This window comes from Triticum urartu, chromosome 5A (assembly GCF_056163025.1).
Source record: "Triticum urartu cultivar PI428250 chromosome 5A, HENAU_Tu73, whole genome shotgun sequence".
In the NCBI taxonomy this organism is placed as follows: Eukaryota; Viridiplantae; Streptophyta; class Magnoliopsida; order Poales; family Poaceae; genus Triticum; species Triticum urartu.
In genome coordinates this window covers 440,237,813-440,262,565 of record NC_141877.1, presented here as the reverse complement: position 1 = coordinate 440,262,565, position 24,753 = coordinate 440,237,813, and the positions used below count along the sequence as shown (strand labels likewise).

General features: G+C 45.7%; 2 protein-coding genes across 2 annotated transcripts; both read right to left on the bottom strand.

Moving 5' to 3' along the window:
- Positions 1 to 4,382: 4,382 nt before the first annotated feature.
- Positions 4,383 to 5,018, bottom strand: LOC147971808 (uncharacterized). The gene has a single exon (XM_087522855.1). It carries the CDS (start codon positions 5,016 to 5,018, stop codon positions 4,383 to 4,385), a length of 636 nt encoding a protein of 211 aa, XP_087378981.1.
- A 4,133-nt stretch (positions 5,019 to 9,151) lies between these two features.
- Positions 9,152 to 10,038, bottom strand: LOC147971807 (uncharacterized). The gene is made up of 2 exons (XM_087524133.1): positions 9,256 to 10,038; positions 9,152 to 9,166 (listed from the first exon to the last, which is right to left on the bottom strand). Exons 1-2 carry the CDS (start codon positions 10,036 to 10,038, stop codon positions 9,152 to 9,154), a joined length of 798 nt encoding a protein of 265 aa, XP_087380259.1.
- Positions 10,039 to 24,753: the final 14,715 nt, after the last annotated feature.

Sequence of the window (24,753 nt, the reverse complement as noted above, 5' to 3'; positions counted from 1 at the left end):
GTCAAGAAATCAATGAGGAGGCCACGAGGCAGGGGCACGCCCTTCACCCTCGTGGGCCCCTCATGGCTCCACCGACCTACTTCTTCCTCCTATATATGTCCTTATACCCCGAAAACATCCAGGAGCACCACAAAACCCTATGTCCACTGCCGCAACCTTCTGTACCCAAGAGATCCCATCTTGGGGCCTTTTCCGGAGCTCCACCGGAGGGGGAATCAATCATGGAGCGCTTCTACATCAACACCATAGCCTCTCCGATGATGTATGAGTAGTTTACCTCAGACCTTCGGGTCCATAGTTATTAGCTAGATGGCTTCTTCTCTCTTTTTGGATCTCAATACAATGTTCTCCTCGATCTTCTTGGGGATCTATTCGATGTAACTCTTTCTGCGGTGTGTTTGTCGAGATCCGATGAATTGTGGGTTTATGATCAAGATTATCTATGAACAATATTTGGTTCTTCTCTGAATTCTTATATGTATGATTTGTTATCTTTGCAAGTCTCTTCGAATTATCAGTTTGGTTTGGCCTACAAGATTGATCTTTCTTGCAATGGGAGAAGTGCTTAGCTTTGGGTTCAATCTTGCGGTGTCCTTTCCCAATGACAGCAGGGGCAACAAGGCATGTATTGTATTGTTGCCATCGAGGATAAAAAGATGGGGTTTATATCATATTGCTTGAGTTTATCCCTCTACAGCATGTCATCTTGCTTAATGTGTTACTCTGTTCTTATGAACTTAATACTCTAGATGCATGCTGGATAGGGGTCGATGTGTGGAGTAATAGTAGTAGATGCAGATCGTTTCGGTCTACTTGTCGCAGACGTGATGCCTATATACATGATCATGCCTAGATATTCTCATAATTATGCACTTTTCTGTCAATTGCTCGACAGTAATTTGTTCACCCACCGTAATACTTATGCTATCTTGAGAGAAGCCACTAGTGAAACCTATGGCCCCCGGGTCTATCTTTTATCATATACGTTTCCAATCTATTTTATTTTGCAATCTTTACTTTCAATATGTATCATAAAAACTGAGTGCTTCTATTGCAAAGCGAATGGTCACTGGAAGCGGAAATACCCCAAATACTTGGTGGATAAGAAGGATGGCAAAGTGAACAAAGGTTTGAAAACATTTATTGAAAATTCAAAATACTTCTTGGAAATTATGAACAAATTTCAAATTCTGATTCTTTTTGAAATTTTGAGTATTTTTAATGTATTTTTTTAAAAAAATGCAAACAAATTTTATGAAAACAAACAAATTTTGAATTTCCCTGTGACCAATTTTTTAAAGCATGAACAATTTTTGAATCTTGAGAACAAATTTGGAAGCGTGAACAATTTCTTAAAGCATGAACATTTTTTAAAACTCTTGAGAACAAATTTTGAAACGGAGAACAATTTTGAAAAATCCCAAACAAATTTGGAAGCGCGAACAATTTGTTAAATGACGAACATTTTTTGAATCTTGAGAATAATTTTTTAAAAACTCTGAACAAATTTGGAAGCGCGAACATTTTTCGAATATGTGAACAAAAAATTAAAATCTGATACATTTTCTGAATTTTGAAAGTTTTGAAAGTTTTTGTGTAACAATAAGTTTTTTTGAATTTTGAGAACATTTTTTAAAATTTAGATTTTTTTAAAAGAGACGAAAAGAAAAAGAAATAAAAAACCAAAGAAAGAAAACAAACATAAAAAAGAAAAATAAAAAGAAAAACGAAATAGAAATAACTAAAAAGGAAAAGAAGAAGAAAAAAAAAGAAAACCAAAAAACCTGGTTCAAGAACCTTCTGGAAGGTTCCCAAAACTGGCCAGGAACCATACAGAAGGTTCCCAAACCGGAAAATGATCCCACGTAAAAAAAGAGCTAACGGCCCGGCCCATTTACCATCGAACGTGTGCGACACATCGACGACTTGCCGCAGAATGCAGTGAATAGGGTTTTCCCGCCTGCAGCGCCAAATAGGATTCGCCTCGCTATCTTATATAGATAGCAAGGAAGATTTTGGAGAGCAACTAATTAACGAGCGCTCCTTCAAGAGCGTCGCAACGATCAGTGCCACTTGGCACGCTCTCAGCCATTCATCACGTGCCATGCTCTGGGCGCTCCCTCCGAATTTTTTTTCCGCATGCGTTTTCGGCTTTTAACGGTTTTTTCCTGAGTTTTTTCGACGTTTTGGTTTTCCACCGGTCTTTCTTAGCTTTGACCAGAGACGTCCCGTTTTGTCTGAAACACAATCGCAGTCTGTTGATGGTGCAGAGGAAGTTACACAGGATTGGATGGTCTCGGAACAGCTTCGTGAATATGAGTTGAAGCAAAGCAAGAAGAAGTTGAGGTTTGAAAGTGACTCAAAAGAGTTTGCGTTTTACTAGGATATATATTATACTGCAACATGCTTGTACTGCAAGGTCAGTTACAGTGTACTTCGCCAGCATGTTAAGAGAACTGCAACGCTGATCTACTGACCTTTTTTTATTCTTGTGTTGGGGTTCTGATCTAACTAGTGTTGATTCCTGGTGTGGTACTGAAGAAAAATAGGTGGGAGCATCTAGTCTTAAAGCTAACAAATCTGAACAAGAATATAAATGATGTATTGTATTTTGTTGACACTACTGAACAATTTGATTGAACTATATATTCAGATGTGGATTTGCAGGCTAGATTATGTCCAAAGTTGTGAGGGGAAAAACATACCCAACTTTTCTGCAGATCTGCGGTTGTGAGGCGATGAAGAAATGGCGCCCGAAACCCCCTGTTGGGTATCATCACGCACCCAAGCATGCTGCGCCACTCGGTGTTGGTGAGCTCTAGACCTTCTACGTACACGCATGTGTCCGCTACCGACGCCATCCTTGCCAAACAACCGCACTTGCAGTCCATGGTGGGTTCAGTGGAACTCCAGAGAACAGCTGGGGATGGGATGAACCCTAGATCTATGATTTGAAGAAAAATAGGAACGGGGGGAGGAGTTGTGTTAGTCTGGAGCACGAATGGATACGTTTTTATGCAACCAATTGAGGAACGTAAGTAATAAATGTTTGTGGTTGGTGTTAGGTGGTGGATTGGTTCTGATTCAGTGTCCGCGAATGCATTTGAGTAGCAAGAGGACTGCTTAGTTGAACATAGCGAACTGCATTGTCATATCAAGACAAACTGCGGAACGCGTGGTTGGGCCTGCGTTTGTGTATGGTATGTGGGATTTTTTTTAAATTTTCAGTGGCCTCTCTTTTTGTGTGTTGGGGCCTGTGTTCGGGGAGTGAAGACGCATTGGGCCCAAGTCGGCCTGTGAGCGTGGCTGGTTCCCAGTGCGCTGTGTGTGCGCTCTAATGTTTAGTTCCACCTTGCTAGCAGAAGGCGCGCCCGACCTGTTTATAAGCGCCGGCGAGGCAATCGTGTCGAACTCCTCTGGTTACTTATTTGGGCACTTATACACGGCGCTCGCTGCTCTATGCTCCATGACCTGTGGGCCCATGTGTGCCCGACCCCATTCATCGTGGCTCAGAACGACTCACCTACGGTGGGCGCAGACCTACTACGAGACTGGCTGGGGCCGGGTGCACCTGTGGTGGTCAATTTTTTTTCTTTGAATTCTTTATGTTAAGTATTTTTTTCAATTTAGGGGCGTGCACTGCTTAGCAAATCGTCCATGCACTACATTGATCAGGGTTCTGTACTACATGTGCACGCAGTCTGTACTACATGCACAGTTCTCATTTTTGTTTTCGTGTTTTTACTCTTATGTAATCTTTTTTCCAATGTAGGGGAGTGCACTTCTTAGTAAATCATACTTGTACTGCATTGATTACGTTTATGTACTACACGTTCATATATTTCCGCACTACATATACAGATCACATTTTTCTTTTTGTGTTTTTTTCTCTTATGTATTCGTTTTTTTCAATTTTAGGGGGCGTGCACTGCTTTCTTGGGTATGTGTAATCTTCATTCGATAGAGTCTGTACTGCATTTGTACACAACTTGCACTGCATGCATCCTATTTTCCCACTGCATCTTATTTCATTTTGTGCGCTGCTCGAATCTAATGATACATAAGCAAACAACAGAAAACAAATTATCACGGGCATTCTGTACGACAAGTTCATCATCGGCTAACTAATTTCAACAGAAAGCAATCTAACAAAATCAAAGTTCATCATTACAAGCGGTTCTGCATGGCAAGCAAATTAAGTTTAGCAAAAGCAAATGATCACAAGCAAACTAACGACACATAAGCAAACAACATAAAGAAAATTTGATGATAATTCTAAAACGACCCTGGCATTGTTGGCTCTTTGGCCGGCACCATCTTCTTCTTCACCAATTAGCATCTCCCCATCCCTAGCTGGTCCTAGCGCGCTTCTTGGGGGGCTCCTACTTCTCCAGCTTTGCATGGCGAAGCCCGTCTTGGGTGAGGGTGATGTGGTTCCATATCTCATATGCTGCATAGGCGTCCTTTCCCACATACTCGATGTGCCTCATGGACAGAGGCAGGGTGGCCCAGTGCTTGTGTTCATCGTCGGTGATCTTCTTCTTCATGTTGCTGTAGTAGTCGTCGATGAGCATGCCGGAGACGTCTCCAAGGGAGTCCAACTCCTTGGTTGCCTCGGGCACCCTCCACTCCTCCTGGATGTTGACGAAGTTGGCGACCTCCAGATTGACGCGCTCTAGCCTTTTTTTGTCCCCGTCGATGGAGAAGCCTGCAAAGGTGTACCTGGGGTCGGCGAGGAAGTTGTCGAAGACGGTGCACCTTTCAGCGGCGCTCAATTGGAAGAGCAGCACTGGGTGTTTCTTGCCGATGGAGAGTTGGTAGAGGGCGGGTTTTTGCGTCGCTTCAGGCTCGTTGTTGTACTCGAGATCAATGGCGACGATCTTGTGGCGCTGGAGGCTGAGGTGGCACTCGTACTTCGCGAGGGTGATCGCCATCTGCTTCTTGTTGTTGGTGTGGATGACGTGCAACTTGGTGTTGTTGTGGGCCTCCATGCCCTGGTACTCGTCGGCGAATGCCATGGCTAGTAGTAGGGCTTGGTGTTTTGCGTGGAGATGGATGTGATGGAGCGATTTGGTCGCAGCGCAATGGATACTTGTGTTGTTGTGGATGAGAAGGCCTTTGGCAGTGGTATGAATTTAAGGGAAGGACGCGGGGTGGGATGGCCGCATCGGATGAACTGCACGTTCTCGCTGATGATGCGGTTGTGCAGATCGTGGGTTGGTGTTGCCTCTGTGATCGTGGGCTTGTGCAGATGGAACCGCTCGGATTGGGTGGTTGTATGCGAACATGGTTTTTTTAACGTGGTTTTATTTTCTTTTTGATCAGTAATTTTTTTAACCACCACTTTCTGTGCGAACGGGCATTTGTCACGTTTATATGTATCCTGCGTGTTAACGGAACTGCATTGGTTATTGTTCTGCATTGCACCGTCTACAAAAGAGAACTGCATTTTTTCTACAGGTGCGTACTTCACCATTTTTTGCGTGTCCTTGCTGCAGCCCCTAAATAAAGTACAATGTATTCCGCTGTTTTACGCGTTTTTAGCTGTGTTCTATACCGTGTATTTATTCATGTAGGTAATCCGAAATTGGAATGCTACATCGTACTGCTTCATGTAACAAAATGCACTGCATTTTTCTAGTGCTGCGTACTGCATTTGTTTTTTTTCATGTACTTACTGCAGTCCCTAGTACGGGAGGGGTAGGGGGGTTGGGGGCCCCCCTATTTTTGGTGTGGCACTTATTTGAAGGTAGACTTTCTCTTTTCGGATGCGGTTTCTTAACACGCGTGTTGTTTTTATTTTAACTTTTTTTGTGAACTGCATGTATTTTATTTTTGTTTTACCGATTAAACTTGATTGTCCTTTAGAGGGAACTGCATGCGTTTTGATGTAGTCTTTCTTTTTTTAGCCGGGCCGTTTTTGGGCCGGCCTGTTTTATGTTGCCCTTTGCCACACGCGGGCCTCCTACGTGTCCGTTCCAGGCGATCGCACTGCTCCGCTGACGGAGAAAGACCGAGAACAATCCCCTATCCTCTCTTGCAGTTTCTCCCGAGGCATCTCTCCCTCGAGAAAAACAGCCGTCGCCCACAGCAACCGCCGTCGCCCGAGGAACCGCTGCCCTCAAGAGGTTCTTATTCCTGCATTCCGTGTCGTCGTCCTCTCCGTGAGCTCTTGCCGCTGTGCTGCCGCAGCCCTCTCCTGTCCGTTCCCGTCGCCACACCCACGCACCCCTCGCCGCCGTCGCCGTCGCCACACCTTTTTTGTGGTACGTTCCGCTTGTTCTCGGTCTTGATCGTCCTCTCGTCTTGTTTTATGATTCTCGTAGTTTTTGCTGTTTTTACTTGTGTAATATTTCCATAGGCAGTCGATTTTATCTCGATTTGAAGTGGATACTCATGTGTAGCAAGGTGGATCTAGGGTTTTGTGAGATTTTCGCCGATTTTGTTGCTTATATCTGTCACTTCGTCCTTGTGCTGTAGGAAAATGCCATGTCTTCGCCGAGCAGAGTGGGGGGAGGAGTTCATGGTATGTGGAGTGCTTATTTTAGGCTTTTGTTTTATTTTGTTTGATGTTTATCTAGTTTCCTAAATCATCCTGCATATTTGGTTTATGCTCTGTTAGTTGTCAGCGTTCCTTTGCATTATTTTGTCATGTGATGTTTTGTAATTTTTGTTTTTGTTTCTTTTTTAATCCAGTAGGTGATTGCAGTACTCATAATGATACATCAATTGGCTCTCGTTGTCCTGGTAGTAAGGATCATGGTATCGAGGGAGGACATCAATTGAATTCGCTGATTGAATCTTCTCCCATAAGTGTAGCCCCTCCTTCTGGTATGTGATTGATTTGTTTATTTTGTGTATGCTGGATACTTTGATGTTGTACCAATTGGTGTTGCCTTGCTCTATCTAGTCTGGCATTTTGTTGGGAACGGACATGAAGTTAGTGTATGCAGCACTGCATTTATTTTGTATGTGTGAACTCCACTATATGTATGTGTGTACTGCATTATTGTTTTATTCAACTTTTTTGTGCAATGCATTCTTTTTTATTTTTAGCTTATGGTTGGAGCACTGCATTTTATATTTCTAAGTGTACTGCATTTGTACTTTTTGTGCACTTTTTAACTACCATAGTCAAACTTCATTTTGACGCAGTGTCTGTTTTCCATGCTGGGGCACCTAGGTTTGAGGAGGTTACTCAATTGATTAACCATTATTTTGCAGAGGGTAATGTTGGTGTGAGCTTTGACCAGAGACGTCCCGTTTTGTCTGAAACACAATCGCAGTCTGTTGATGGTACAGAGGAAGTTACACAGGATTGGATGGTCTCGGAACAGCTTCGTGAATATGAGTTGAAGCAAAGCAAGTAGAAGTTGAGGTTTGAAAGTGACTCAAAAGAGTTTGCGTTTTACTAGGATATATATTATACTGCAACATGCTTGTACTGCAAGGTCAGTTATAGTGTACTTCGCCAGCATGTTAAGAGAACTGCAACGCTGATCTACTGACCCTTTTTTTATTCTTGTGTTGGGGTTCTGATCTAACTAGTGTCGATTCCTGGTGTGGTACTAAAGAAAAATAGGTGGGAGCATCTAGTCTTAAAGCTAACAAATCTGAACAAGAATATAAATTATTTATTGTATTTTGTTAACACTACTGAACAATTTGATTGAACTATATATTCAGATGTGGATTTGTAGGCTAGATTATGTCCAAAGTTGTGAGGGGAAAAACATACCCAACTTTTCTGCAGATCTGCGGTTGTGAGGCGATGAAGAAATGGCGCCCGAAACCCCCTGTTGGGTATCATCACGCACCCAAGCATGTTGCGCCACTCGGTGTTGGTGAGCTCTAGACCTTCTGCGTACACGCATGTGTCCGCTACCGACGCCATCCTTGCCAAACAACCGCACTTGCAGTCCATGGTGGGTTCAGTGGAACTCCAGAGAACAGCTGGGGATGGGATGAACCCTAGATCTATGAAAATAGGAACGGGGGGAGGAGTTGTGTTAGTCTGGAGCACGAATGGATACGTTTTTATGCAACCAATTGAGAAACGTAAGTAATAAATGTTTGTGGTTGGTGTTAGGTGGTGGATTGGTTCTGATTCAGTGTCCGCGAATGCATTTGAGTAGCAAGAGGACAGCTTAGTTGAACATAGCGAACTGCATTGTCATATCAAGACAAACTGCGGAACGCGTGGTTGGGCCTGCGTTTGTGTATGGTATGTGGGATTTTTTTTAAATTTTCAGTGGCCTCTCTTTTTGTGTGTTGGGCCTGTGTTCGGGGAGTGAAGACGCATTGGGCCCAAGTCGGCCTGTGAGCGTGGCTGGTTCCCAGTGCGCTGTGTGTGCGCTCTAATGTTTAGTTCCACCTTGCTAGCAGAAGGCGCGCCCGACCTGTTTATAAGCGCTGGCGAGGCAATCGTGTCGAACTTCTCTGGTTACTTATTTGGGCGCTTATACACGGCGCTCGCTGCTCTATGCTCCATGACCTGTGGGCCCATGTGTGCCCGACCCCATTCATCGTGGCTCAGAACGACTCACCTACGGTGGGCGCAGACCTACTACGAGACTGGCTGGGGCCGGGTGCACCTGTGGTGGTCAATTTTTTTTCTTTGAATTCTTTATGTTAAGTATTTTTTTTCAATTTAGGGGCGTGCACTGCTTAGCAAATCGTCCATGCACTACATTGATCAGGGTTCTGTACTACATGTGCACGCAGTCCGTACTACATGCACAGTTCTCATTTTTGTTTTCGTGTTTTTACTCTTATGTAATATTTTTTCCAACGTAGGGGAGTGCACTTCTTAGTAAATCATACTTGTACTGCATTGATTACGTTTCTGTACTACACTTCATATATTTCCGCACTACATATACAGAACGCATTTTTCCTTTTGTGTTTTCTCTCTTATGTATTCGTTTTTTCAATTTTAGGGGGCGTGCACTGCTTTGTTGGGTATGTGTAAAGTTCATTCGATAGAGTCTGTACTGCATTGGTACACAACTTGCACTGCATGCATCCTATTTTCCCACTGCATCTTATTTTGTTTTGTGCGCTGCTCGAATCTAATGATACATAAGCAAACAACAGAAAACAAATTATCACGGGCATTTTGTATGACAATTTCATCACCAGCAAACTAATTTCAATAGAAAGCAATCTAACATAATCAAAGTTCATCATTACAAGCAGTTCTGCATGGCAAGCAAACTAAGTTTAGTAAAAGCAAATGATCACAAGCAAACTAACGATACATAAGCAAACAACATAAAGCAAATTTGATGATAATTCTAAAACGACGCTGGCATTGTTGGCTCTTTGGTTGGCACCATCTTCTTCTTCACCAGTTAGCATCTCCCCATCCCCAGCTGCTCCTAGCGCGCTTCTTGGGGGCTCCTCCTTCTCCAGCTTTGCATGGCGAAGCCCGTCCTGGGTGAGGGTGATGTGGTTCCATATCTCGTACGCTGCATAGGCGTCCTTTGCCGCGTACTCGATGTGCCTCATGGACAGAGGCAGGGTGGCCCAGTGCTTGTGTTCGTCGTCGGTGATATTCTTCTTCATGTTGTTGTAGTAGTTGTCGATGAGCATGCCGGAGACGTCTCCAAGGGAGTCCAACTCCTTGGTTTCCTCGGGCACCCTCCACTCCTTCTGGATGTCGACGAAGTTGGCGACCTCCAGATTGACGCGCTCTAGCCTTCTTTTGTCCCCGTCGATGGAGAAGCCTGCAAAGGTGTACCTGGGGTCGGTGAGGAAGTTGTCGAAGACGGTGCACCTTTCAGCGGCACTCAATTGGAAGAGCAACACCGGATGTTTCTTGCCGATGGAGAGTTGGCAGAGGGCGGGTTTTTGCGTCGCTTCAGGCTCGTTGTTGTACTCGAGATCAATGGCGACGATCTTGTGGCGCTGGAGGCTGAGGTGGCACTTGTACTTCACGAGGGTGATCGCCATCTGCTTCTTGTTGTTGGTGTGGATGACGTGCAACTTGGTGTTGCCGTGGGCCTCCATGCCCTTGTACTCGTCGGCGAACGCCATGGCTAGTAGTAGGGCTTGGTGTTTTGCGTGGAGATGGATGTGATGGAGCGATTTGGTCGCAGCGCAATGCATACTTGTGTTGTTGTGGATGAGAAGGCCTTTGGCAGTGGTATGAATTTAAGGGGAGGACGCGGGGTGGGATGGCCGCATTGGATGAACTGCACGTTCTCGCTGACGATGCGGTTGTGCAGATCGTGGGTTGGTGTTGCGTCTGTGATCGTGGGCTTGTGGAGATGGAACCGCTCAGATTGGGTGGTTGTATGCGAACATGGTTTTTTTAACGTGGTTTTATTTTCTTTTTGATCAGTAATTTTTTTAACCACCACTTTCTGTACGAACGGGCATTTGTCACGTTTATATGTATCCTGCGTGTTAACGGAACTGCATTGGTTATTGTTCTGCATTGCACCATCTACAAAAGAGAACTGCATTTTTTCTACAGGTGCATACTTCACCGGATTTGGCGTGTCCTTGCTGCAGCCCTTGAATAAAGTACAATGTATTCCGCTATTTTACGAGTTTTTCGCTATGTTCTATACCATGTATTTATTCATGTAGGTAATTCGGAACTGGAATGCTACACCATACTGCTTCGTGTAACGAAATGCACTGCATTTTTCTAGTGCTGCGTACTGCATCTGTTTTTTTCATGTACTTACTATAGTCCCTGGTACGGGAGGGGTAGGGGGGTTGGGAGGGGCCTTTTTTTGGTGTGGCACTTATTTGAAGGTAGGCTTTCTCTTTTCGGATGCGGTTTCTTAACACGCGTGTTGTTTTTTATTTTAACTTTTTTTGCGAACTGCATGTATTTTATTTTTGTTTTATCGATTGAACTTCATTGTCCTTCAGAGGGAACTGCATCATGTGCATTTTGATGTAGTCTCTTCTTTTTTTAGCCGGGCTGTTTTTGGGCCGGCCCGTTTTATGTTGCCCTTTGCCACACGCAGGCCTCCTACGTGTCCGTTCCAGGCGATCCCACTGCTCCGCTGACGGAGAGAGACCGAGAACAATCCCCTCTCCTCTCTTGCAGTTTCTCCCGAGGCATCTCTCCCTCGAGCAAAACCGCCGTCGCCCGCAGCAACCGCCGTCGCCCGCAGCAACCGCCGTCGCCCGAGGAACCGCTGCCCTCAAGAGGTTCTTATTCCTGCATTCCGCGTCATCGTCCTCTCCGTGAGCTCTTGCCACTGCGCTGCCGCAACCCTCTCCTGTCCGTTCCCGTCGCCACACCCCCCGCCCCCCTCACCGCCGTCGCCGTTGCCGCACCTTTTTTGTGGTACGTTCCGCTTGTTCTTGGTCTTGATCGTCCTCTCGTCTTGTTTTGTGATTCTTGTAATTACTGTTGCCTGTTTGCTTGTGTAATTTTTCCGTAGGCAGTCGATTTTATCTTATTTTGATGTCAATACTCGTGTGTAGCAAGGTGGATCTGGGGTTTCATGAGATTTTCGCCGATTTTGTTGCTTATATCTGTCACTTCGTCCTTGTGCTGCAGGAAAACGCCATGTCTTCGCCGAGCAGAGTTGGAGGAGGAGTTTAGGGTACGTGGAGTGCTTATTTTAGGCTTTTGTTTTATTTTGTTTGATGGTTATCTAGTTTCCTAAATCATCCTGCATATTTGGTTTATGCTCTGTTAGTTGTCAGCGTTCGTTTGCATTATTTTGTCATGTGATGTTTTGCAATTTCTGTTTCTGGTTCTTTTTTAATCCAGTAGGTGATTGCAGTACTCATAATGATACACCAATTGGCCCTCGTTGTCCTGGTGGTAAGGATCATGGTGTTGAGTGAGGACATCAATTGAATTCACCGATTGAATCTTCTCCCATAAGTGTAGCCCCTCCTTCTGGCATGTGATTGATTTGTTTATTTTGTGTATGCTGGTTACTTTGATGTTGTACCAATTGGCGTTGCCTTGCTCTATCTAGTCTGGCATTTTGTTGGGAACAAACGTGAAGTTAGTGTATGCAGCACTGCATTTATTTTGTATGTGTGAACTCCACTATATGTATGTGTGAACTGCATTGTTGTTTTATTCAACTTTTTTGTGCAATGCATTCTTTTTTATTTTTAGCTTATGGTTGGAGCACTGCATTTTATATTTCTAAGTGTACTGCATTTGTACTTTTTGTGCACTTTTTAACGACCATAGTCAAACTTCATTTTGACGCAGTGTCTATTTTCCATGTTGGGGTGCCTGGGTTTGAGGAGGTTACTCAATTGATTGACCATTATTTTGCAGAGGGTAATGTTGGTGTGAGCTTTGACCAGAGACGCCCCGTTTTGTCTGAAACACAATCGCAGTCTGTTGATGGTACAGAGGAAGTTACACAAGATTGGATGGTCTCGGAACAGCTTCGTGAATATGAGTTGAAGCAAAGCAAGAAGAAGTTGAGGTTTGAAAGTGACTCAAAAGAGTTTGCGGAGAAGGAGAAGCAGAGGAGAGCTGCAGATTGTGCCAAGGGTGCCAAATTTGCCAAGGTGATGAAGCCTTCTTTGCGGAAGAAGAGGCTGAGTGCTGTTGCTGAGGAAGGTGGTACACCTCGGCGGAGTCCACGTGTTGCTGGCATGAACAAGAATCTTTGCAAGAGAACTGCTAATGCTGGTGGAAAGGATGATCCTCAGCGTAAGTGACTTCATGTCACTGAAGGTCCCAACTCTGATGATGACGACTTTGTGCTTGCTGATTTTGTGAGGGATGTTCATAGTGGTAGATGCAAAGACTGTGGTTCATCTAAGAGTCTACCCAAGCGTGCCCTTGATGATGTTGATGAAGTTGTTGGTGGTGACTCTGGCGAGGAGGTGGATGTTGTTCCAAAGGTTTGTTGAAGTGGACTGCATTTGTTTCCTTCATTTTTATTCTATCTGTGTTTTCTCTGTCTCTTTTTTATGACTAGTCTTCTGATGTGGATTGCATTTCCCTTTACACAGAGGAAGAAGTCTAGTAAGAGAAATGCAGCTAAAGATGATGCTGAGGGAGATAATTCTCGATTTAACAAGACCGTACGTTTGTCGCTTCCCACTGTTTGCAAGGCTGCTACTTTGTTGAAAGAGGCACACTGTAGTCGTGTTCGGGATGCTGGATTTGGTGTTGTCTTTGAACTGGCAGTAAAGAAAAATGTGTCGTGCATTCTTATGTGCTATCTGATGGGAGTGATTGACCCTGCCACCATGATAATGGACTTTGGGAATGGCAGGGTTCTTCGAATCAATCGTGATGCAGTTCATCACATTTTTGATTTACCTATGGGACATCGCACTGCACCCGTGCCTGCTGCCAGCGGCCATGATGACTCGTTGACTGCCCTCAAGGATGAGCTTGGCTTTGGCCGTTCAAAAAGTATTTCAAGGACTTGCTTGAGAAGTTGAAGGTGTTGGTGGAGGAAGATGATCATGTGACTGTCGACCTTGCTACTCTACGAGAATTTGCTGTGCCCCGGTCCTGCAGTTCGTTTGGGTAGAGTTGCTGCAATGGTAGAGAACATGGATTATGCGGCTATGGCTCAGATGGACTTTTGCCAGCTTGTTGTTGATGAGTTGCAGACAGCTGTGGTGAGGTGGCAAACAGAAGACAGCAAGCAGAATTGTGCAGAGGGTTGTGCCATTGTCCCCCTGATTATGTATCTTTACTGTTTGAAACTTCATAAATTTTCAGTCATGCACACGTTGACGCTACGTGCGTCATACCTAATGACCAAGGACCTGATGAAGTTATACAATGAGGATGTGCTTGTGAAGGGAAAGATTTACTTGGAAACTTACAAGTTTGGGAAGCTGCCGGTTAGTGCATCTGAGTTTTTAATATCATATTTTTTTAAAGGTGCAGCCATTATAAATATGAACTTTTTTAGTACTCACATGTGTACTTCTCTTTGCCTCTTGTCTTTTTTTGCTGTGGAAGGCGTCAGCTGATATTGTGTACAACCGTCCTATTGAAGTTGTATGCGACAGCTCTGATGCGGGGCCTAGCACTCATGCTAGGTTTTATGAGCCTATCTGTAGCCAGCTTCCTGCCTGTCATGATGAGGTGCCGCGTACTCGTGGTTTCATGGCTCGACAGATGTTTGATGATAGAAGATCTTCTAAACAGACATTTGTTGGTGGCGAAAAACACGAGGAGATTGATGAGCTTCTTCTGAAGGTTTTGAAGTTGACTGCAGATTTGCCAACCTCTGGTGACAGGTTGAGGACAGTTGCTGGTTTTTTCCCTGTTGGCCATGGCCCACGAGATGAAGATATTGTTGCTGCTCACAATTTTGATTGTGGCGTGATTGAAAGCCTGAAGATTGCAGTGACAAATGTTCGGTCTTCGTATGCTCAATTGAGACATTCACAAGAGGAAAAATGTGCTTGGTATGAGAAGGATGCTGGGCATATTTTGGATGAAATGAACCGTCAAGACGTTGGCGTTGGTGTTGATAATGTATGTTCTAGGTTTTTTGTGGCTTTGAACCTCTTTTGTGTATTATGTGGACTGCTCCTCACTATTTCTGTTTTTTGTGATAGGCTGGAGTGGAATCTTCAGGTGTCCATTGAACTAGGAATGATGGAATTGGTCAGGTACAAGTACTTCTGCCGTGTCTGTTCTGCTATGCGTCCCTCTTCTTAAACTTGCATTTGTTGCTTTCCATTTTTATTGTTTTTTGTGTACTTCACGGTTGTAAAGTGTGTACTGCTTGTGCATGGTTGAAGTTTTTTCTTTTTTGGTCGTTACCATCTTATTTTCATTTTTGGTTTGTTCTATGCCCGTAGACTGGTGTTTCTGCTTGTGATGTGCACAAAGAGTCCTACGATGGCTCTGGGAAGGATGAGGTCTTGGCTGATGCATCGTCCCCTCCGGATGTTGTAGCTGATAAGGTATAGTTGTATTACTTGTTCTGTTAGTGTGTTCTAATCTAATTTTTTTGTTTTTGTTATAAACTTGATGTACGTTGTTATGTTCACTCATATGCATTTTCATTTACATATGTTAGCTGCAATAGTTTTACATGTGTGAGCTTCAGTCTTTGACAGAAGTGAACTGCATTCCATAATGTTTTACATACGTAAGCTTTAGTATTTAACATAACTGAACTGCAGCATTTGACAAAGTGAACTGTAGTTCTTTTTTACGTATATATGGGTTGAAGTTGTAGTTGTTTTGATACACGTGGGTTGCTGTTGTTGTTGTGTTAATTATCCCCACGCTCATTTTTGTGTTATGGTGTGTTTTTTAATCTTTCCACGTCCTGGAGAAGAAAATGTGGAAGTTCATGTTGATCTGAATCAGGGTGGTTGTGCTATTGATGGTGGTGGCAGTGTTGGTGCTTCTGCATCGGTTGGCGTCGACTGTGCTAACCCTTCTGTAGCTCAAGAATCACATGATGCTGTTTCCCCCAGTCGGCATGAAGATTCTGATTTTGCATTGATAAGCCGCTGGAGAATGTCGTCCCTGCTGTTAGTGTTGTTGCTTCCCCTATTTGTCCGGCGGCCAATGATGTTCCTGAAGTATCGAGAGTGGAGCCTCATGTAGCTGAAGTATCTAAGGACGTTGTGGTTGACCAGAGTGTTGTAAATCCAGAGAATGCTGATGTTGCTGCAGAAGGGCAGTCCAATGAGGTTGTGGTGGATTCGTCGCAATCTATCCAAGAAAATGTTTTGGTCAGCTCTGAAGAACGACAGCATGAAGACTCTGATACTGAAGGCAAGAGTTTTGTTTCGAACAGTACAGTTAAAGTTTTTCTTATTTCATTTTTGTTTAATTACTATGGTATCAGTATTAGGTGTTTAATGATAAGTGAAACTTGATCTTTTGTTTATGATTTTCAAAATAGCTAGCAGAATTTCCTTGTCTTAATATTTGACTTCATTACTTGGATAAGTGAACTTCATCTTTTTTATTACAGATGACGAACTTCCTGTTGTGACACCGTCGAGCATTGATCCAGCTCTTCTGAAAAGATACAATGAGTTGTATGCTTCTGTTACGAGGGTTCGGAAGGACAAGAAGAAGAAGTATGGTTTTTTAGAAATTGTTTTGTTCATATGTATTTTCTAATTTTGGTTTTTAGCCCTTTTTCTTTGTTGTTATTTTTTTAGTATCTTATGTTTCAGTTTTTCATGAAAAATTCAGGGACATGATTGCTTTTAAAACTGAGATGGGTGATATTACCATTGGCGAAGTTGGTCAATCCTTTTGGGCTAAAGGGATGCTCACTACAAGACTTGTAGATCTTGGGGTTTCTTTGCTGGTAGATAAGTTTAAGGGATCTCCGACAATGGTTGTCCCTACCATATTTGTGTAAGAATGCAGAAATTTTTGTTTTTCTATTTTCTTTTCTGATTTCGTGCGATGACATGTTTTCTTGAGAACTATTTGATTTTTGGTTTTGTATTGGCAGACAAATATTTGGAATGGTGGTACTGTAGGCAGGAGTGTTAAAATGATGTTCTCGTCAAAAGCCGAGGAGCGTGTTGATAAAAAGGATATGGTGAGTAACGTTTTTATGTGTCGAAAACTAAATTTTATGTGTTTGTTTTTATAGTGTTTCTGTTTCTTCTTCTTTATAATAATTTTATTTATTTATTCGTGCTTCGAACAGGTCCTTTTTGCAACTTTTGATCCACCAGAGATGAGGGATGGCCTTGGTCATTATTGTGTAGTTGCGTTAAATGTGAAAGAAAGGCGGTTTGAATTTCTTGACTCACTCAATGATGAAGCTATGTACCTAGGATAGGGTCATGGATCTGTTCAAGATACCCTCCCCAAGGACATCCCTAAAGGTGCCAGGAGCATTCGAAGAAAAATCACCATCCACTCGACCATGAAGTTATGTTCCACTCGACAATCCTGAAGACACTCCACTGTACAGATAATCACTCGACTACCAGAAGATCTAGAGCCACTCCACTCTGTAATGGTAGAGAATTAAGTCGTAGCTTTAATGGTCATTATTTATCTTTATTGCAGGCGTTACCAGTAATTCCCCCATCTTTTATGTACCTTAAACCCTCTGTGACGTGGGCTGGCTGGGGTCCTGGCGCACTCTATATAAGCCACCCCCCTCCACAGGCACAAGGGTTCGCACTTTCTGTAACACACACGCATATAATCCAGTCGACCGCCTCCGGGCTCCGAGACGTAGGGCAGTTACTTCCTCTGAGAAGGGCCTGAACTCGTAAAACTCCTGAGTACAACCCCTCCATAGCTAAGATCTTGCCTCTACATTCCTACCCCCCATTCTACTGTCAGACTTAGAACCACGATAGTTGGCGCCCACCGCGAGGCAGGTGTCTTAGCGACTTGTTAGAGAAGTTGCAATTTTTCCGATCCCCTTCATCATGGTTTCAAGCGGAGGTTTGGCTGAGGGCCGCAAGATCCGTCTCGGCGCGCTCGTGTTTGTCGCCGATGACTCCGCTGTGCTTCAGGAGGCTCCACTCGACGTCGACGCACTCCCCTTCCACGGGGCAACGCACTTTCGCGCGTGCGTCCGCGGTGTCCTCCTGCGGCAGCCGTCGACCCAGTATCGGTCAGCTCGTGTAGCTTCCCCCCTCCCTGTGGCCCGCCGGAGCAAACGTTCCAGTCGATCGAGGCTTCAGCGGTGGGTGAAGCATGCGGTGGCTCGCCAGTCGGCCACCCCCCAAGTCACAGCAATCAAGCCCGACGAAACCCTCTATGGCCTGTTCGATCTGTCGACTGGCTCCGTAGAGACTGCATCCGAGTGCGACGGCAGCAACCCTATGGCGGATGTTTTGATGGTCAATGGACCAGGCAGTCCTCCTGGCTTCACCCGTGAAGGCGGAGGCGATGGGGGCGGCGATCTGTCGTGTGTTCCTGAAGAGTACCGCCCCGAACCCCTCTCTTCGCAGCGGAGAGAAGAACTTCGCCGCCGGAACATGGATGCACTTCACACTCCTATCGTTGGAGAAACCCCTGAGGCCCAGGCCTTGGACGAGGCACGCCTGGCCAACTTGGCTGAGCGCACTCGACTAGAGAACCTCCAGCGCGCACTCGACGAGCGTGCTCGGCAGCGTGCTCCTGAATCCAGTCGACGTCAACTTTTTCTACCTCCGACTCAGGTATACCGAACTCCAATTTAGAATCTCGCAGCTGCGGCCCGAATAGCGGAGTCAATTCAACCTTCCCAGTCAGAAGCTGGTCGGGGTTTGGTGCAGATCCGGGCCTTGCTCCGAGCCACGGGTGAGCAGAACACAGTAGTATCTCAGTCGCGGAATAGGATTCACAGCAGATCCGTGGTTGCAGACATAGTCCAGTCGGCTCACAGCCCAAGATCGCCCCCGAGGCGTGAGGGACGTGGAGATCGACGAGATCAGTACAGAAACTGTGAGCAGTATGATCACCGAATCGATCGCGATGATCGTCGTCGAGTCCCCCCCCAAGGGGTCATACGTGCCTCGGCAACATGAAGACAGGCGCCCTCACAGTGTTGGGCGAGGGATTCCAGTCGACCCCGGAGAGCCAAGCTTTGATGCGAGATCTATCTCGTTCAGGGCTTGGTCGACAGAAACAGAGCTCACCGAGAAGGTCATGACAGAGATCTACCAACCAGCAGCAGAGTGCATGTCTCAGGTCCAGAGTGCTTCAGCAGAGCCATCAGGGCTGCAGTGATTCCCCCCAACTTCAGGTTGGCGACTGGAGTCAGTAAGTTCACTGGTGAGTCCAAGTGTGACACTTGGCTTGAAGACTACCGAGTGGTTGTTCAGATTGGTGGCGGCAATGATGAAGTGGCCATGAAACACCTTCCTCTAATGCTGGAGGGCTCGGCCAGAGCATGGCTGAATCAGTTAGCACCTGGTAGTATTTATACTTGGGAAGATCTTGCTCGAGTATTTGTTAGGACATTTGAAGGTACTTGCAAGCGGCCAGCAGGGTTAACAGAATTACAGTGTTGCATTCAGAAACCGAATGAAACTTTGAGGGATTATATCCAGAGATGGATCACATTGCACCACATGGTGGAGAATGTGTCTGATCATCAGGCAATTTGTGCCTTTAAATAAGGCGTCAAATATCGGGAGTTGAATCTGAAATTCGGTCAGAAAGGAGATATGACTCTGACTCGGATGATGGAGATTGCCACCAAGTATGCCAACGGTGAAGAAGAAGACCGACTCCGGAGTGGCAAGCACAAAACAGTCGCCCACGAAACCGGAGGAGGAAACTCCAGTCGGAAGCAGAAGCGCAAAGCCGAGCCAGCCGCTCCTGGTGAAGCCTTAGCCATGACTCAAGGAAAGTTCAAGGGGAAGCCCAAAGGACCGTGGAACCCCAAGAAAGTAAAAGATCAAGATGGAAATGATGTGCTGGATTTACCATGCCACATTCACACCAAAAAAGATGAAGAGGGTAATTTCATTTACCTGAAGCATACCACTCGACAGTGTCGACTCCTAATCCAGCAATTCCGAGAGAAACAACCCAAGGAAAAGGAGAAAGAAGCAGACAAGGTTGAGGACAAGGAAGAGGATGATGATGGTTATCCCCACGTGAATTCCACTCTGATGATTTTCGCTGACATTGAGAGTAAGAGTCGATTGAAAGTCATCAACAGAGAAGTGAACATGGTCGCTCCGGTGACACCCAGTTATTTGAAGTGGTCCCAGACTACCATTACATTCGACCAGTCCGATCACCCAGCGCACATAGCCACCCCTGGGAGGCAAGCATTGGTGGTTGACCAAGTAGTCGAAGGCACCCGACTAACTAAGGTTCTGATGGATGGTGGCAGTGGCCTGAATATACTGTATGCAGAGACGTTGAAAGGAATGGGCATTCCGATGTCCAGACTCAGTGAAAGCAATATGAGTTTCCATGGAGTCATTCCCGGCAAGAAGGCTGCATCACTCGGCCAGATTACTCTCGACGTGGTTTTTGGTGATTCCAAGAATTACCGCAAAGAAAAGTTGACATTTGAAGTTGTGGATTTCCAGAGTGCCTATCATGCTATTCTGGGCAGGCCAGCTTATGCACGTTTTATGGCTCGACCATGTTACATGTACCTCAAATTGAAGATGCCTGGTCCCAAAGGGGTGATCACTATCACTGGTAGTCGGAAGAAGGCGGAAGAGTGCTTCCAGAAGGGCTCAAAGATTGCCGATGCACAGATGGCCGTAGTAGAATTGCAGGAATATCAAAAAATGCAGATATGAGTGATTTGTTGCGAGCCAAGAAGCCTGCCATGGATTCAGCATTCCAGTCGTCTGGGGAAACAAAGTCGACTCACATTCACCCTACGGATCCCAATGCTGCTCCGACTCGCATTTCAACAACACTCGACTCCAAATAGTAAGAAGCGCTCATCCAGTTCCTCCGTGAGAACTGCGACATCTTTGCATGGAAACCTTCGGACATGCCAGGTGTTCCCAGGGGACTGGCTGAGCATTGTTTGCGAGTCGACCCAAAAGTGAAACCAGTTAAAGAACATCTTCGACGGTCCGCCGTATGGAAGAGGAAGGCAATCGGTGAAGAGGTGGCTCGGCTTTTGGCAGCTGAGTTTATCCGTGAGATTTACCACTCCGAGTGGTTAGCTAATGTTGTCATGGTCCCAAAGAAGGACGACTCACTTCGCATGTGCATTGACTTCAAGCATATCATTCGGGCCTGCCCGGAGGACCACTTTCCTCTCCCTCGCATCGACCAAATAGTCGACTCGACTGCGGGGTGTGAGCATTTGTCCTTTTTGGACGCCTATTCCGGGTATCATCAGATCCGTCTGTATGGACCCGACGAGATAAAAACAGCTTTCATCACCCCATTTGGGTGCTTCTGTTATGTCACTATGCCATTCGGTTTGAAGAACACTGGAGCCACATTCATGCGGATGATTCAGAAGTGCCTGCTCACTCAGATCAGTTGGAATGTGGAAGCATACATGGATGACATTGTGGTCAAGTCACGTAAAGGTTCCGACCTACTGGCTGACCTTGCTGAAACCTTTGCCAACCTCAGAAGGTATGATATCAAGCTTAATCCATCAAAATGCACGTTTGGAGTTCCAGGCAGAAAATTACTCGGTTTTCTCGTTTCCAAACGAGGGATCGACACTAACCCAGAGAAAGTGGGTGCCATACTCCGGATGAAATGCCCTGTGCATGTGCATGATGTCCAAAAGCTTACTGGTTGTTTGGCCGCCCTAAGTCGATTCATTTCTCGCCTCGATGAAAAGGCACTGCCTCTTTACCGACTGATGAAGAAATCAGATAAGTTTGAGTGGACTCCTAAAGCTGATGCAGCATTTGCAGAGCTAAAAGCCCTGCTTTCCACCCAGCCGGTGCTTGCTGCCCCAATCAGCAAAGAGCCTTTACTGCTTTATATAGCAGCCATTGGACAAGTCGTCAGTACAGTACTTACGGTCGAGCGGGAAGAAGAGGGAAAAGCCTATAAAGTTCACCGCCCGGTTTATTATGTTTCTAAAGTTCTGACTCCGTAAAAACAGAGATATCCACACTATCAGAAGCTTGTTTATGGGATTTACATGACCACGAAGAAGGTTGCACACTATTTCTCTGATCACTCTATTACAGTCGTCAGCGATGCTCCATTGTCGGAGATTCTGCACAACAGAGATGCAACTGGTCGAGTGGCAAAATGGGAGATTGAACTCCTTCCTTTAGATATCAAGTTTGAGGCAAAGAAAGCTATCAAGTCCCAAGCAGTGGCAGATTTCCTCGCCGAGTGGATCGAACAACAACTGCGACTCAAGTTCACTCGGAGCACTGGACCATGTTCTTTGATGGATCCAAGATGCTGAATGGTTCTGGTGCTGGGGTGGTACTGGTATCCCCCCGAGGAGACAAGCTCAGATACGTCCTCCAGATTCACTTTGATTCCTCCAATAACGAAGCAGAATATGAAGCACTCCTATATGGGTTACGTATGGCCATTTCACTCGGCGTTTGTTGCCTCATGGTTTACGGCGACTCAGATTTGGTGGTCAATCAAGTGATGAAAGAATGGGACATTAGAAGCCCAGCTATGACTGGTTACTGCAATGTGGTGAGGAAGTTGGAAAAGAAGTTTGAGGGGTTAGAGCTCCATCACATACCCCGTCTGAAAAATCAAGCAGCCGATGATTTGGCAAAGATAGGTTCCAAGAGAGAAGCCATTCCCAGCAATGTGTTTTTGGAACATATTCACACACCGACAGTTCAGGAAGATCCTTTTACTGAAGAGCCCCCGCGGCCTAAGAGCGCCACAGATCCGACTAAAGTCGAGGTCCCAGCCGTGGTCGATCTAATCATGGAGGTTCTGGTCATTACTCCCTACTGGACAGTGCCATACATTGCGTACATCCTTAGGAAGAAACTCCCAGAGGACAAAGAAGAGGCTCAAAAGATCGTCCGTCGATCCAAGGCCTTTACTGTGATAAGAGGACAATTGTTCAGGGAAAGCGTGATTGGAGTCGGTCAGAGATGCATAACACCAGAAGAAGGTCAAATGATCCTCAACGACATCCACTCGGGGACCTGTGGTCACCATGCGTCCTCTCGGGCCATCGTGGCTAAAGCATACCGAGCCAGATTTTATTGGCCACAAGCAAATGAAATGGCAAAAGATATAGTTGACAGATGTGAAGGTTGCCAGTTTTACTCTGACATGTCTCACAAGCCAGCGTCAGCCCCGAAGAACATTCCCCTCGTCTGGCCCTTTGTTGTTTGGGGATTGGATATGGTTGGACCACTGAGAACTGGTAGGAGCGGCTTCACTCATGTGCTCGTAGCAGTCGACAAGTTTGCCAAATGGATTGAAGCTAAACCTATCAAGAATCTTGAAGCCAGCACCGCTGTCAGTTTTATCAGAGAATTGACATTCAGATATGAAGTTCCACACAGCATCATCACCGACAACAGGTCGAACTTCGATTCTGATGAGTTTAGAGCTTTCTGCACTTCTCAAGGCACACGAGTCGACTATGCTTCAGTCGCTCACCCGCAGTCGAACGGACAAGCAGAAAGAGCGAATGGCCTAATTCTCAAAGGACTGAAACCCCAACTGATGCGTGATCTCAAACACGCAGCAGGCGCTTGGGTCGATGAAATTCCGTCAGTTCTTTGGGGTTTGAGGACAACTCCCAATCGATCGACTGGACGAACTCCTTTCTTTTTGTTCTATGGAGCCGAAGCTGTTCTGCCAAGTAACTTGCTCCACAACGCACCCCGAGTCGAGCTCTTCTCCCAAGAGGAAGCAGAACAGGCCCGGCAAGATTATGTCGATCTCTTAGAGGAGGAAAGAGAGATGGCCTTGATCCGGTCAACCATTTATCAGCAATACTTGCGTCGATTCCACGCCAGAAACGTGAGGGGTTGAACCTTTCAAGAGGGAGACTTGGTTCTTCGAGTGGATCAACAGAAACCACACAAGCTCGCCCCTGCTTGGGAAGGCCCCTTCATCATCACTAGAGTTCTCCACAATGGAGCATACCATCTTTACAGTGTCGAGCATCAGAAGGACGAGCCACGGGCTTGGAACGCAGAGCTGCTCCGCCCCTTTTATACTTAAGCACTCGTTCGAATACAATATAATAAGAAATACCTTTGTAATTTGTTCATCAAAGACAAGAGCTTTACAGTCTTATCGCACAATTGTTGTTGTTTTTATTTACCTCTGAAATCCCCCAGTGAGTGGGCGTAGCCGCGAATACGTTTCGCCTAAGTTAGAAAGAAAATCCTACCGAGTGATGAGCAAGCCTCTCACTCGGGGGCTTAGCCGCGAATCCGTTTCACCTAAGTTCGAAAGAAAATTCTACCGAGTGATGAGCAAACCTCTCACTCGGGGGCTTAGCCGCGAATCCGTTTCGCCTATGTTCGAAAGAAAATCCTACCGAGTGGTGAGCAAGCCTCTCACTCGGGGGCTTAGCTATAGTCCAGTACTCGCCTAAGTTTGTAAAATCCTACCGAGTGGTGAGCAATCCTCCCACTCGGGGGCTTAGCTGCAGTCCAGTACTCGCCTAAGTTGTAAAATCCTACCGAGTGGTGAGCAAGCCTCCCACTCGGGGGATTAGCTGCAGTCCAGTACTCGCCTAAGGTTATAAAATCCTACCGAGTGGTGAGCAATCCTCCCACTCGGGGGCTTAGCTGCAGTCCGGTACTCGCTTAAGTTTGTAAAATCCTACCGAGTGGTGAGCAAGCCTCCCACTCGGGGGCTTAGCTGCAGTCCAATACTCGCCTAAGTTTGTAAAATCCTACCGAGTGGTGAACAATCCTCCCACTCGGGGGCTTAGCGGCAGTCTAGTACTCGCCTAAGTTTAAAAGAAAATCCTACCGAGTGATGAGCAATCCTCCCACTCGGGGGCTTAGCTGCAGTCTAGTACTCGCCTAAGTTTAAAAAATCCTACCGAGTGGTGAGCAATCCTCCCACTCGGGGGCTTAGCTACAGCCTAGTACTCGCCTAAGTTTAAAAAATCCTACCGAGTGGTGAGCAATCCTCCCACTCGGGGGCTTAGCTGCAGTCCAGTACTCGCCAAATTTGTAAAATCCTACCGAGTGGTGAGCAATCCTCCCTGAGGGAGTCCTGGATTAGGGGGTCTCCGGACAGCCAGACTATATCCTTTGGCCGAACTGTTGGACTATGAAGATACAAGATTTAAGACTTCGTCTCGTGTCCGGATGGGACTCTACTTGGCGTGGAAGGCAAGCTAGGCAGTACGGATATGGATATCTCCTCCTTTGTAACCGACCTTGTGTAACCCTAACCCTCTCCGGTGTCTATATAAACCGGAGGGTTTTAGT

Coding starts and splice junctions, on each gene's coding strand:
- LOC147971808 (XM_087522855.1), bottom strand. CDS start 5,018: ATGGCATTCGCCGACGAGTACCAGGGCATGGAGGCCCACAACAACACC.
- LOC147971807 (XM_087524133.1), bottom strand. CDS start 10,038: ATGGCGTTCGCCGACGAGTACAAGGGCATGGAGGCCCACGGCAACACC.